The following is a 14,995-nucleotide window of genomic DNA, read 5'->3' as shown; positions in this document are numbered from 1 at the left end:
ACCTCATCATGTCTCCTCAAAACTCACCAAGAACTTCTACGACCACAGCCTTTCTCCTCTCGCCACCCTCGTTCTTGGCGGAAAGGGTGTAGATTCCTTGGTGTTGGCGCCTGCAGTTCTTGATGACCAGAGAGTTAGAGATGCCAGTTGTCTCCACAACCGCCTCCTTGGGAACGTCTGCATCATCGCGACACCAGCTGATAAATGGAGCTGGTTTACCAGAGACGTAGGCAATGATACGGATGGTGGCACCAGCATGTACTACGATCTTCTCCTTAACAGATGCATCCAGGTCCATCTCAGGAGCAACTAGAGGAGAGGACAGGAGGGTAGGACATATTATCATCACCTATGAAGGACTATTATATGAAGTATTATTTCCGCCAGGCAACATCATGAGGTATGTGGAAGTCCTTACTGGTTCTGTCTTTGAGCTCAATTAGCTCTGAGACGATTCCTGGCTCTCCAACCCCAGCAGCGTTGACGGCTCTCACCCTGAAGCGGTACTGACTGCCCTCCTTTAGGTCGGGAACCACAAACTTGGTTCCTCTGATTTCCTTATCTTTAGCCTGCAGTAGGAGGATGAATCACTACAGATTTAGTAATAGTGCAAAATCGATACAGTCCAAACTATTTCAATAAGCACCCAGGGATGTTTGAAAGAGATATGGATCTACTGTGTGGTAACTAGTAATGACCTTCTCCCACTCCTCAGGCTCTCCCTCCTTCTCCTCCTCTTCTGGCTCGCTCAGCATCAGGGCCATTCTCTGAGCCTTCTTCTCCTCCTCCGCCTTGTCCACCTCCTTGTACTCCACGAAGTAGCCGGTCACCTTGGAGCCTCCGTCCGTCTGAGGGGGAATCCATTCCAGCTCCACGGTGGACTTGGTCCAGTCTGTCACTTTGGGGGACGGGGGGCCAGGGGGTGCTACACACACACACACACACACACACACACACACACACACACACACACACACACACACACACACACACACACACACACACACACACACAAAGAACAGGTTAGGCTTGTTTCAGAGATGGATGTTGTGAAGTGATGGAGCAGGGGTGTGGGGGTCTTACTGATGGGGTCCCTGCAGAGCACAGGGTCCGAGGGAACACTGGGGAGGCCGCAGCCGGCCGCGTTTATGGCGATGACCCTGAATTGGTACATGGAGCCCTCTATCAGCCCGGTGACGTCCCAGTTGTTCCCCAGAGGCAGCGCTCTGATTGGCTCGCGGCTGACCCTGGCCCAGCGCTTGGAGGTGGTCTCCTTCTTCTCAATGAAGTAGCCGGTAATTGAGGAGCCTCCGTCGTACTCAGGCTCTTCCCAGTTCACTGTCATGGACTCCAGACACACCTCGGTGACCGTGGGCTTCTCACACTGACCAGGAACCGCTGGAAGGCAAAGGGCAACCATAGGCTTCTTTATCTCTGCTCCACAGTAGTTCACCTGAGGGGCTGACTGGCAACACTGGTACACTTTAGAGGCTAACTGACACCTTTTTTACACCTTAGAGGCGGACTGACACCATTCGTACACCTTAGAGGCGGACTCACACCATTGGTACACCTTAGAGAATGACTGACACAAGTGGTACACCATAGAGGCGGACTGACACCACTGGTACACCTTAGAGGCGGACTGAAACCACTGGTACACCTTGGAGGCTGACTGACATCACCGGTACACCGAAGAGGCTGACTGACATCACTGGTACACCTAAGAGGCTGACAGACATCACTGGTACACCTGAAAGGCTGACTGTCAACTATTTTACAATCCAGTACTACTTCACATTCATTTTGAGAGAAGCTCATTAAATAGATTCATTAGATTGCTTTTGACATGAAATAAATACCACTTGATATAGATAAGAACAGAAAAGGTCACATGAATGTCCATGTAGTCTGAACTTACTGAAGAGGTTCCTGGCCTTCTCTGGTTCACTGCTTATGGGTGGTCCCACTCCAAACTTGTTCTGAGCCATGACCCGGAACTCGTACTCGTGGTTCTCCGTGAGTCGGGTCACCACATAAGCACAATCCTTGGGGTCGTTGGACACGTGCACCCAGGACTTTCTGTTGTCCTCACGCTTCTCCACCACGTAGTTGGTGATTTTGGATCCTCCGTTGTCTTTGGGAGGGTTCCATGCCAGACCGATGCGCTCAGCAAACACCTCCGTCAGTTTGATGGGTCCCACCGGGGGGCCGGGGCGACCTGAAGAGAGGGAGGGGTTATGTTTACATGAGGTCACTTTATTAACAATCAATATGGTGGATAAAAACCTTATTGACATTATTCATAATTCACCCGCATTATTCACAGTTATTTAGTTAGGTTAATGTAAATAGGACATTGTATGACCTATTAACATTAACAATTCACATTTTGTTTCATTAAAATGGCATTCTCGAAGATTTGAATGTAAATTAATCTATAAATAAGTCTGTTAATTCACCATCTATTGCCGAATCAGGTAACACATTGGCTATTAAAACCACTTATGAAACTGCTTGCATTTGTAGCATTATACATTTTATGAACAGGGTGGCCAAAGAGAAAGAAACGATAATCTTTGAGATAAAACCTCAACATTATCAAGCCAAATGTTTGAATTTCAACATCTAACCAATTGATGGACCCTTTATTCTATGTTTTAATATACATGATATACATGACAGCATAAGATAATTTAAGTGGTTCTGTATCGTTTACATATTGAAACTTAAAGAGCCACTGAACCCACAACTGTTTTGTAAGACTTTAAACATGGTAATTTGGTGAACCTCTCTCTGAGAACGGTTTATTTCATATCCGCGTCCGAGTGAGGGTTAGGCTTCCCGGATTCCCAAAGTATAAGTATAATGCTACGATGTGTGGCATTTCATACACAATATAAGGCACTATAACACTCAATGGTTAGGCCTTACTTGTTTTTAAGTCGGGGGTTGGGTCAGACAAAACAAGTTGGGGATCCACTGATTAAGAGTGTTAAATGAGACATCACTCTGCTTATTATGAGCTGTTTATTCTCACCGAGGACAGTCAGGGTGATGTCCTTGGATGCCTTGCCCAGGCTGTTGCTGGCGGTCAGGGTGTAGAGGGCAGAGTCCTCCCTCTTGGACTGCTGGATGAGCAGGGTACACTTCTCCTGGGTGACCAGCTTGTTGGTGTGCTGGTCGTACTGCACCCCTGTCTTGTCCTCAGGTTTGGCCAGGCTGGCCTTCAGCCAGGTGAGGGTGGGGAAGGGGCAGCCGCTGATCTTAGCCAGCAGACTGACATCACAGCCCTCCTCTCCCTCCACCGCCTCACGCATTTCGATGGTGGGTGCGCCTGGAGAGAGTGACAGATGGCGTGATCACAACCCCCTCCCAAGGAATTTACAAGGATGTGTTAACTGCTGGGGGCGTGGTGTGGGATGGGTGTGGAGGTCTTACATGTCTGATCCTTGATCACCAGGGGTCCGGCCGTTGCCGAGGGTCTGCTGGGGCCGGCTGCATTCACAGCCTTCGCCCTGAACTCGTATTCTATTCCCTGCGGACACACACACACACACACACACACACACACACACTTTAGTGAGGTCATGAGGATGTTTGTAAACAGAAAAATCAAACCCAAGGATTGGCGCCCTCTCTGAATAAGTGTGGGTGCTGCAACCTTCTATGATTCGTTGAACCCTTGCCAGCCTTGGGATCTCCCCCATCTTGGCGGTGTGTGGGGGTCTGTACTTGGTTCCATGTGGATGTGTTCAGAGTGTTAGATGGTGTGTTTGGTTGTGTTTAGGACTGACCTCCTTCAGGTCCTCCACCACGAAGGTGAGCTCCTCCACTTCCCTCTTGTTGCACTGCTTCCACGTCTCCTTCTCCTTGCCACTGGTGTCCCAGCTCAGACGCTCAATGAGGTAGTGTGTGACCCGAGAGCCGCCGTTGTTCTTAGGGGCCTCCCAGGTCAGGGTCACCGTGGTCTTGGTGACCAGATTCACCCTGACCTTCGTGGGGGGGTCAGGAGGGTCTGGGAAGGGGTATCCAGGGGTTATAGAAGTTTCCTCTACAGCTCTGGTGTGTGTGTGTGTGTGTGTGGGGGGGGGGGGGGGGGGGGGGAGTAACTTACAGATGGGGTCCCGGGCCCTTGAAGGCTCACTGGTTACAGTGTAAGGGCTGAATCCGATGCGGTTCTCAGCGCGGACCCTAAACAGGTACTCCTGTCCCTCCAGAAGACCTGGGACCACATACGCCTGGCTTGCGCACGTGGCGTTCACCTGCACACAACCACAAGTACACAACTTAAGAAACACCCCAACCATGATCACACAACTTAAGACAGAACAACATCAAGTACACAACTATAGACACAACAATCACTAGTACACAACTTAAATCCCATCCCAACAATGGGCACCCTCCCGATTGGAGTGGATCCAAGCCGAGCAAATGATTCTTCCTCCCAATGTTTCCAATGTCAGAGGAACAGAGAAGGAAGGAGGAGGGAGGTAGGAGTCATACCGTGGTCCAGGCCTTGTCGGTGACACATCTCTTCTCTATGAAGTAGCTCTTGATTCTCTCTCCTCCATCGTTGTCTGGAAGCTTCCAGATTAGCCTCATCGTTGACTTGGCAATGTCAGTCACCCTCAGATCCTTTGGAGCCCCAGGAACATCTGGAGACACATCCAGTCATTCACTCATCCAGTTCGGAGCTCATCCAGTCAGTAACTCATCCAGTTAGGAACTCATCGTTAGGAACTTATCCAGTTAGGAACTCTTCCATTTCGGAACCCATCCACTTAGGAACTTATGGAGGCTATATGAAGACTGTATGGAGGCTATATGGACGCTGTATGGAGGCTATATGGATGCTGTATGTAGGCTATATGAAGGCTATAAGGAGGTAATATGGAGGCTATATGGACGCTGTATGGAGGCTATATGGAGGCTGTATGGAGGCTATATGAAGACTATATGGAGGCTATATGGATGCTGTAGGAGGCTATATGGAGGCTGTATGGAGGCTATATGAAGACTGTATGGAGGCTATATGGAGGCTATATGGACGCTGTTTGGAGGCTGTATGGAGGCTATATGGAGGCTGTTTGAAGGCTATATGGAGGCTATATGAAGACTGTATGGAGGCTATATGGAGGCTATATGGACGCTGTTTGGAGGCTGTATGGAGGCTATATGGAGGCTGTTTGAAGGCTATATGGAGGCTGTATGAAGGCTGTATTGATGCTGTATGAAGGCTGTATGGAGGCAGCATATTGAGACGTACCAAGGACATTAACTCTGACGTTGATGTGTTTCTGTCCAGACTTGTTCTTTCCGGTGATGGTGAAGCGTCCTGAATGACTCCTCAGGCTGACAGGGATGGTCACGGTAGAGGTCATGTCTGTAGATTCAATCTGCCAACATGACCAAACAACACAGTCTCAACACTTTACCACTTTTCTCTTCATTTCCACCTAGTTTGAATGATGGTTTCATGTTTATTTTATACATTTGTAAATATTTTTTTTTAAATGCAGTGATGTCCACTGATGATAATATTTCCACTATATTACTCTCTTAGAAAAGCCCCCAGCGTAGGCTGCTTAATTAATGAAGAGCTTAGAACATTAATAAAAAATGGTTGAGATGACAGACCTCAGAGTCTACTGGCAATGTGTGCATTTTGTTCTTCTTGTGCGACTTGGCTTTGCCATCAAAGTCCCAGGTAACCTTGGGAACGGGGCGGCCCTTGACAATGACCGGGATCCTAATTGGGTCACCAGCCCTGATGCAGAGCAGGTCGTCTGCCAGCATGTCCAGCAACAGCTTGGGTTCAACTGTGGAGGTCAAAGGGCAGAGGAGACTTCAGAGGAGCCTCAGGACACAACATACTGTGAATTATTTTCCTCCTCATCCTCATCCTCATCGTCATCCGCTTATCCGGGGTCGGGTTGCGGGGGGAGCAGCTCAAGCAGGGGGCCCCAGACTTCCCTTTCCCGGGCCACATTGACCAGCTCTGACGGGGGGAACCCGTTCCCAGGCCAGTGTTGAGATATAATCTCTCCACCTAGTCCTGGGTCTTCCCCGAGGCCTCCTCCCCACTGGACGTGCCTGAAACACCTCCCAAGGAAGGCGCCCAGTGGGCATCCTTACCAGATGCCCGAACCACCTCAGCTGACTCCTTTCTAAGTAAAGGAGCAGCGGCTCTAATCCGAGTTCCTCACGGATGGCTGAGCTTCTCACCCTATCCCTAAGGGAGACGCCAGCCACCCTTCTGAGAAAACTCATCTCGGCCGCTTGTACCCGCGATCTCGTCCTTTCGGTCATCACCCAGCCCTCATGACCATAGGTGAGGATAGGAACGAAGATCGACCGGTAGATCGAGAGCTTTGCCTTGCGGCTCAGCTCTCTTTTCGATACAACGGTGCGGTAAAGCGAACGCAATACCGCCCCCGCTGCTCCGATTCTCCGGCCAATCTCACGCTCCATAGTACCCTCACTCGCGAACAAGACCCCTGAGGTACTTGAACTCCTTCACTTGGGCTAAGGACTCATTTCCTACCCGGAGTAAGCAATCCACCGGTTTCCTGCTAAGAGTCATGGCCTCAGATTTAGCGGTGCTGATCCTCATCCCAGCCGCTTCACACTCGGCCGCCAGCCGATCCAGTGAGTGCTGAAGGTCACAGGCCGATGATCCAATGAGGACCACATCATCTGCAAAAAGCAGTGACGAGATCCTCAGACCACCGAACTGCAACCCCTCCCCACCACGACTACGCCTCGATATCCTGTCCATGTATATCACAAACAGGATTGGTGACAAGGCGCAGCCCTGGCGGAGACCAGCACCCACTGAGAATGAAACTGACTGGCTGCCGAGAACACGAACACAGCTCTCGCTTTGGGAGTACAAAGATTGGATGGCCCTGAGGATACAACCCCTTTCCCCATACTCCCGCAGCACCTCCCACAGTTTCTCCCGGGGGACCCGGTCATACGCCTTCTCCAGATACACAAAACACATGTAGACCGGATGGGCATACTCCCAGGCCCCCTCCAGGATCCTTGCGAGAGTGAAGAGCTGGTCCGTAGCACATCCGGGGCGAAAACCGCATTGTTCCTCTTCAATCTGAGGTTCGACGATCGGCCGAACCCTCCTTTCCAGCACCTTGGAGTAGACTTTACCAGGGAGGCTGAGAAGTGTGATACCCCGGTAATTGGCACACACTCTCTGGTCCCCCTTTTTGAACAGGGGAACCACCACCCCGGTTTGCCACTCCTTTGGCACTGTACCCGACTCCCACGCGATGTTGAATAGGCGTGTCAACCATGACAGCCCCTCAACACCCAGAGCCTTTAGCATTTCTGGCTGGATCTCATCAATCCCTGGGGCTTTGCCACTGCGGAGATGTTTGACTACCTCAGTGACCTCCACCAGGGAAATTGACGACGAAACACCATCAACCTCGAGCTCTGCCTCCAACATAGAGGGCGTGTTATTCGGATTCAGGAGTTCCTCAAAGTGTTCCTTCCAACGTCCGACGACCTCCTCAGTTGAGGTCAACAGAGTCCCATCCTTACTGTACACAGCTTGGATGGTTCCCCGTTTCCCCCTCCTGAGGTGCCGGATAGTCTTCCAGAAACACTTTGGTGCCGACCGAAAGTCCTTCTCCATGGCCTCTCCGAACTTCTCCCACACCCGCTGCTTAGCCTCCGACACGGCAGCAGCTGCAGCCCTTCGAGCCTGTCGGTACCCTGCAACCGAGTCAGGAGTCCTCCAGGATATCATATCCCGGAAGGCCTCCTTCTTCAGTCGGACGGCTTCCCTGACCACCGGTGTCCACCACGGTGTCCGAGGGTTACCGCCCCTTGAGGAGCCTAAGACCCTGAGGCCACAGCTAGCCACAGCAGCTTCAGCAATGGAGGCTTTGAACACCGCCCACTCTGGCTCAATGCCCCCAACCTCCACAGGAATGCCAGAAAAGCTCCGCCGGAGGTGTGAGTTGAAGATACCTAGGACGGGGACCTTCCTCCAGACGTTCCCAGTTCACCCTGCACTACTCGTTTGGGCTTACCAGGTCCATCCGGAAATTTCCCCCATTCCCTGATCCAACTCACAACCAGATGGTGGTCGGTTGACAGTTCCGCCCCTCTCTTACCCGAGTGTCCAAAACATGCGGCCTCAGATCAGATGACACGATCACGAAATCGATCATCGATCTTCGGCCTAGGGTACTCTGGTACCAGGTACACTTATGAGCACCCTTATGTTCGAACATGGTGTTTGTTATGGATAATCCATGACTAGCACAGAAGTCCAATAACAAACGACCGCTCGGGTTTAGATCAGGGAGGCCGTTCCTCCCCACCACGCCTCTCCAGGTGTCTCCATCGTTGCCCACGTGGGCGTTGAAGTCTCCCAGCAGAACTACTGGAGTCCCCTACTGGAGCCCCATACAGGACTCCATTCAGGGTCTCCAAGAAGGCCGAGTACTCTGAGCTGCTGTTTGGTGCATACGCACAAACAACAGTCAGAGTTTTCCCCCCTACAACCCTTAGGCGCAGGGAGGCGACCCTCTCGTCTACCGGGGTAAACTCCAACACCGCGGCGCTCAGCCGGGGATTTATGAGTATCCCCACATCCGCCCGGCGCCTCACGCCCTCGGCAACTCCGGAGAAGAATAGAGTCCAACCCTTATCCAGGAGTACGGTACCAGAGCTGAGACTGTGCGTGGAGGTAAGCCCCACCAGATCTAACTGATAGCGCTCCACCTCCCTCACAAGCTCCGGTTCCTTTCCCCACAGCGAGGTGACGTTCCACGTCCCCAGAGCCAGCTTCTGCCGCCCGAGTCTGGTCCGTCGAGACCCCTGACCTTCGCTGCCACCCATGTGGCTGCGCACCCGACCCCAACGGGTCTTCCCACAGGTGGTGGGCCCATGGGATGAAGAGAGGGGGGGTGCCACGTAGTTTGTTCGGGCTGTGCCCGACCGGGCTCCGTGGCAAACCCGGCCACCAGGCGCTCGCCAATTATTTTAGTAATTCTATATAATAAATAATGTATATTATAGAGTTATCCTATATGTACTATAGCGTACCCTGAACCTCCTCTACCAGAACCTCTGCGGTGCGAGGACTGGGGTCGGACTCCCCGATGTCATTGACCGCGATGATCCTGAAGCGGTACAGTTTGAGCTCTCGGAGGCTGGGGACAGTGAACTCGGTAGTGGGGTGCAGAGAATCTGCGTCGTTGATCCTCGCCCACTCTGAGGAGCCTTCATCTTGTATCTCGATGATGTAGCCTTTGATAGGACTTCCACCGTCCCACTCTGGGGCGCTCCAAGACAAGGTGACGCTGTGCTTGGTCTTGTCCGCAATCGTCGGGGCAGCCGGCATGCCGGGGGGAGCTGGTTGGGGGAAATGCAACATATTAGTTTATCACTGAATGCCTTGACATATTAACTCAATTCAAGCGCATGCTTGGGGAACATGTGGACAGGTGGTGATCATGGTTCAGCTGCAGCAGTAACCAGCAGTGTTCACTTACTGAGAGGGTCGACAGCAAAGGCAGAGTCTGAAGCGCCACTGAAAGGTCCGATTCCTGCAGAGTTGGACGCTGCTACTCGGAACTCGTACTCCGTCCCCTCATTCAGACGGGTAACCTGGAACCAGGACACACAGGTAGAGCGAAAGGACTCCAACTCAGACTCAACCACAGGGGAAGCCATGTTGTGCTTTATGTGATCTAGAGACACAGCTCTGCCCTCAGCTCACCTGGTATTCCCAGCCCTTAAGGCCACGCTTTGTGACGGGAACCTTGTTGACCTTGGCCCAGTAGGAGGAGCCTTTCTCCCTCTTCTCCAGCCAGTAGCCGGTGACCAGAGAGCCGCCATTTTCCCTGGGGGGCTCCCAGGTTAAGGTCATAGAGGTCTTGGAGTACTCAGCGATGGTTGGCTTCTCTGGTGGCCCAGGAAGGCCGAATGGATCCGTGATGAGAACTTCTTCTGTGGCACAGGGGTCGGACCTACCGTAGCGGTTCTCAGCTCGGACCCGGAACAGGTAGATTTTATTGGTCTCCAGGTTCCACACCTAGAGATCATCCCATTATCAACATTATTTAATCTATTCCTTTTCTGAAAAAGTCCAACCACGCAGGTACATTTTGCTACTGGTAAAATATCTCTTACTAAACCAGAAACTATGCATAACGGTCCTTTCAATTTCTGGTTTTCTGCCCAGAATCTGTGCCATCACCCACCAGAAGTTCTGCTCTAAAATGCATATCAACACATGATCTAATATATTCTACATCTGGAGATCAGCAGCACACATCATCTCATCGGTTCCTGCTACTTTTCTTTCTGAATGCGGAGGTAAAACTGTCAGGTGACCAAAGCAGGGTTCAGAACTGACCCCAAATCTCCTCTCAATGATGCTGTTGGTGACTTCGGTCCACTGGGGTGCAGCAGGCGGCTCCTCGCCCTCCTCCACTTCTGGCTCCTCGCTCAACACCTCCTTCCTCTCCACAATGTAGTTGGTGAGCTCGCTGCCACCGTTGTCGAGCGGTTTGTCCCACTGCAGGGAGCAAGACTCTCCCTTGATGTTGGACACCATCACATTCCTGGGGGGCAGTGGGCGGTCTGCAAAGCCATGGAATTTATGTTGTTCAATAATGTGGTTAAAAATGTAACCCTCAATCAGGACACATTAGGATTCATTGTTTTGAACATATTGTTCAATAATATGATTCTACATGTGACCCTCAATCAGGATCGTCCATGGGTCATGTCTTCTCACCTAGCACCATGACGAAGACGGTGTGTCTGCAGGTGCCCATGTTGTTGGAGGCAGTGACGGTGTAGCTGCCCTTGTCCCGCCGGTTGGCCGAAGGCATGGAGACGCAGGTGTTACAGTTCATCCTGCCGGTCTCCACTGTCTCCATCAGCAGGCTCTCTGAAGCCTCCGCTATCAGAACGTCGTCCTTGAACCACTCCACCTTGGGGATGGGAAGACCAATCACGTCGGCCGGGATCTCGATGAGGTCGCCCTTCCTCACCGTGATGGAGTCTCCCTTGAAGACCTTCAGCATGTGGATCTCAGGAGACACTGGGAGGAGAACACCACATTTAAATGTATTCTGTCCTCATATCATTGGATATCATCAAGAACGATACGCTGTATTAATAGTAAGTATGCATAAATATATAAGGATTGAACACCCTGGATCTTGATCTGACTGCTTCTGACAGAGTGCTTGAGCTACGTGGCCCATAGCTTTCAGCAACGTTACTTACATACTCCTCCAGATGAAGTAGCTATTAGAACCAGGATATATACTCCAGTTACAAGCCTCCTCAAGATGAAGGAACTATCAGAACCAGGATATATACTCCAGTGACAAGCCTCCTCAAGATGAAGGAACCATCAGAACTAGGGGTGTGCACGGGTACACGTGTACACGTGTAACCGGTTAGTAAATCAAAACCGTTTAGGAAAAATCTGTAAACGAAAACCGTAAAAAAATATATATATATATCACCGCGCCATTGTTTCAATGGGAATCGGGACGGTCCATACTTTCAACATAAAGTTTACATATTTTTATAATTCGAAATTCGTCCCAGCCTTTATACCAAAGATACTATAGGGTATATAGCATATAACCGCTTTTTCTGATTACAGTTAAATGTAACAGTAAGCTGACAACATCCTAATTAACACCGCAACCGCAAATTAACCACACGGAGATAACCATGGCAACCGGACAAACAAATGTTATTTTTGCGATCATTCTGCTCGCGCATCCGCCGTGTTGATAAACAAATAATCCCCCTATAGCGCGACTGCGGTCCACTTAAAAAAAGTAAATAAAAATTCATTAATTAATTTAAAAAAAAACGGTTAACCGTGTACACGAAAAAAAAAAAAGGGGTCGTGCCAGAACCAATCAGAACCAGGATATACACTCCAATTACAAGCCTCCTCAAGATGAAGGAACTATCAGAACCGGGATATATCATCCAGTTACAAGCCTCCTCAAGATGAAGGAACTATCAGACCCAGGATATATACTCCAGTTACAGGCATCCTCAAGATGAAGGAACTATCAGAACCATGAGATACTTGAGGCTCACCTTCATCATCCTGAATCACAACCGTCAAAGGAATGGAGGGCTCGCTCTCTCCAATCAGGTTGGCACATTTAATCCTAAACTCGTACATCCAGGACTCCTCCAGACCCTCCAAGGTCATGGTCTGGTTGGGGCAGATGTCTTTGTTGCAGGGCTCAAAGACCTGCTGGTCATGTTTCTTCTTCTCTACAAAGTAGCCGATGATGGGGCTGCCGCCATCATTACGAGGTGGTTTCCAGGACAGGGTGATGGAGTTCTTGGTCCTCTCTGTGTAGTGGAACTTCTCAGGGTAGCTGGGGGGTCCTGCATCACATAGAGTAAACAACCAAAAGGGTTTAAAAGATGATCGTGCAAAGCTGTGGTAAAAGCATGTATTATTTAAGTTTTTTATTATTTAATGTTTAGGCACAATATTACTTTACCATGAAGCAAAACTAACTAAATGTACCAGCCTTTTAACACAGGCAAACTATAGGAGCATCTCTAAAGAAACGTCCTCCTCACCTTGTGGGTCCACAGCCTTGATGGGTCCCAGTTCCAGGGGGGGTCCCATGCCATACTTGTTCTTGGCGATGACCCGGAACATGTAGTCCTGGCCCTCCATGATACCTACACACTCGCACTTGGAGGAGGCCGTCTCCACGGGCTGCCTCCACGTGTGCATCTTAGCATCCCTCCGCTCCACGATGAAGCCAGTGATGTCACTTCCACCGTTGTCGTCTGGGTCGTCCCAGTTCAGGAAGATCATCTTGCGAGTGACGACCACAGGCTTCAGGTCTGTGACTGGGCCAGGGACATCTGCAAAAGAAATCCTATAGGTTGATCCTATGGACTATACGCACCCCTTATCCCAGGGACTCATACCAATATCCCAATGTTGTATCCTTATGCTATGATGTGATTACAATAATAATATATGTAGAAGATTGGATGTATCTACGGACCCATGACATCCACCCGGGCCCAGGCAGACTTGGTTCCACTTGGGTTGGAGGCAGAAATTAGGTATTTCCCACAGTCCTTCCTCTGGACCTTCTTGATGTGGACGATGCTCTGGTCGCCATCCTCCAGGATCTCCACACGCTCCTTGTCTGGTTTGCTGTCATTGACCACCCAGGTGATGGAGGGTTTAGGTTTCCCTGTGACAGTGGCTGGGAGGTTAAGTGTCTCTCCTGCTCTGATGACCACACCGTTCTTCACAGACAGGTCCAGTTCGATGACTGGCTTCTCTGTGGATAAGAAGGATACATCAGATGGAGATTAGAGCATATTATTAGCGAACACTAATAATGAACAGAAAGTCTGACAGACATGCTGCTAAAATGTGACTGGAGATACTGACCAGCAGGGTTCCTGACGAACACGGACTCAGTGAAGCCTGGTGCTCCTTCTCCAGCAGCATTGCAGGCAATAACTCTGACCATGTACTTGGCTCCCTCTCGGACCCCATAGACCGTGAAGGCCCGGGTCTTCCAGGGTCGCTCTGTAGACCTGGACCAGTCCTTGGTTCCAACCATGGCCTACAGGCCCGGAGACAAGAGGGAGAGCTTATCAAACCTATACTACACATTTCCTTGAAGCTGTTTAGTTAGATGATTGGTATGTTCTCATCACTAATCACATTCTAACTGTCTGAAGCAAAAGGGACAATATTAGATACTAGATAGTTCTAGATATTATATTTACTAAGTTTTCGCGCATGCGTTGCGTGCGCTCAACCTCTAGTTCTAATTAAACTATAGCAATAATTTGGAAACCCCAGTCGATAATGTAACAAATTTCTGAGCGCATAATATAATAAAATTTTGCCTATAATTTTACAATGTATAACATTCCTTCACCACTAATGAATCTTAAAAGCAGTGCCAACATTTAAATATTTTTTAACCATTCAGTGAACAAAAGGCAAGAGGCTGATTATAATTTAGGGGGCCATACAATGACATGCAGAAGCGTCATCAACACGCCCACTGAAGTGGTGTGAGAAATACAGACTTTCTACTCCTCATTCACATAAGGTAATTGACATTTCCTACGGAGAAAATACTACCTCAGGGGTAGTATTATTCAGGGGATTTTCAGGGTACAAATGTCAGGAAATGTTACCCATCAGGAGAATATCAGGATTTACACGTGTGTCTGAAAGCAGCTAGTGTGTGAGCATTTGATTACATTATACAATTAGTCAATTTATGGTAACAGGGATAATTGTTCAATGGAAAATGTAGTATACTATGCATGCAAATCAATTATTAAATAGCTTTCACTGTTATTCAGGGCTGAAAAGTGCATTGACATTGTAAAATGCAATGCAACTACTATTGGTTAGTTGAAAATAATAATCCTCATTGATATTAAACATCTCTTTCAGTGTCCTGGCCAAGACCGGCAGCAGTAGCCTACATGCACACATAGCATACACACAAAAAATAAAACAACTAAAACAGTCTGCAAGGGGGAGGGGGGATATCAATATCGCAAGACATTTGGGGAGGCTCAAGGAAGAGAGTAATATTAAGTTTGAGCAACAAAGTGCAAAGACATTCCGGGAGGCTCAAGGAGGAGAATAATATTACATTTGAGCAAGAAAGTGTTGTCTTGTGGTGGACTCTATAGACATAATTCACCATACTGTGTTATTGACATGTTTTCGTTCTATGTTATAGGGACACTGTCTCTTTAAGATCCCGTGACTTATGTGTTTATATGCCGGTCGGTGCGATGTTTGAATTTAACGGTTTTTATATGACAAAATGAACGACCCGCTTAGCATTGCTTAGCCTTGTTGAGGTGAGAAATTGTCTCTTCCCTTCTTTATCACAATTTCTACAGTCTATAGACAGAACGTGTTACCTAGGAGTGTTTGTTGATGGTGGAG

At 49.4% G+C, this 14,995-nt stretch overlaps 1 protein-coding gene across 1 annotated transcript in view; it reads right to left on the bottom strand.

Annotated features, from left to right (window-relative positions):
* LOC130405687 (titin-like) overlaps positions 1 to 14,995 on the bottom strand; it is a 172,367-nt gene that overhangs the window by 32,103 nt on the left and 125,269 nt on the right. Inside the window, exons 157-177 of the mRNA XM_056610858.1 lie at positions 13,460 to 13,637; positions 13,062 to 13,346; positions 12,622 to 12,915; positions 12,121 to 12,420; positions 10,784 to 11,092; positions 10,400 to 10,626; positions 9,761 to 10,075; positions 9,534 to 9,648; positions 9,085 to 9,393; positions 5,644 to 5,825; positions 5,273 to 5,402; positions 4,510 to 4,661; positions 4,118 to 4,265; positions 3,798 to 4,018; positions 3,442 to 3,538; positions 3,041 to 3,337; positions 1,922 to 2,221; positions 1,084 to 1,398; positions 699 to 925; positions 419 to 569; positions 28 to 309 (exon numbers count right to left, since the gene is read on the bottom strand). Of these exons, the coding sequence (XP_056466833.1) occupies positions 28 to 309; positions 419 to 569; positions 699 to 925; positions 1,084 to 1,398; positions 1,922 to 2,221; positions 3,041 to 3,337; positions 3,442 to 3,538; positions 3,798 to 4,018; positions 4,118 to 4,265; positions 4,510 to 4,661; positions 5,273 to 5,402; positions 5,644 to 5,825; positions 9,085 to 9,393; positions 9,534 to 9,648; positions 9,761 to 10,075; positions 10,400 to 10,626; positions 10,784 to 11,092; positions 12,121 to 12,420; positions 12,622 to 12,915; positions 13,062 to 13,346; positions 13,460 to 13,637 (4,834 nt within the window). The remainder of the gene's footprint in view (positions 1 to 27; positions 310 to 418; positions 570 to 698; positions 926 to 1,083; positions 1,399 to 1,921; positions 2,222 to 3,040; positions 3,338 to 3,441; positions 3,539 to 3,797; positions 4,019 to 4,117; positions 4,266 to 4,509; positions 4,662 to 5,272; positions 5,403 to 5,643; positions 5,826 to 9,084; positions 9,394 to 9,533; positions 9,649 to 9,760; positions 10,076 to 10,399; positions 10,627 to 10,783; positions 11,093 to 12,120; positions 12,421 to 12,621; positions 12,916 to 13,061; positions 13,347 to 13,459; positions 13,638 to 14,995) is intronic.

The sequence above is a fragment of the Gadus chalcogrammus genome, chromosome 16 (assembly GCF_026213295.1).
Source record: "Gadus chalcogrammus isolate NIFS_2021 chromosome 16, NIFS_Gcha_1.0, whole genome shotgun sequence".
Lineage (NCBI taxonomy): Eukaryota > Metazoa > Chordata > Actinopteri > Gadiformes > Gadidae > Gadus > Gadus chalcogrammus.
Note: the sequence above shows the minus strand (reverse complement) of the source record. Positions and strands in the feature narration are given on the sequence as shown.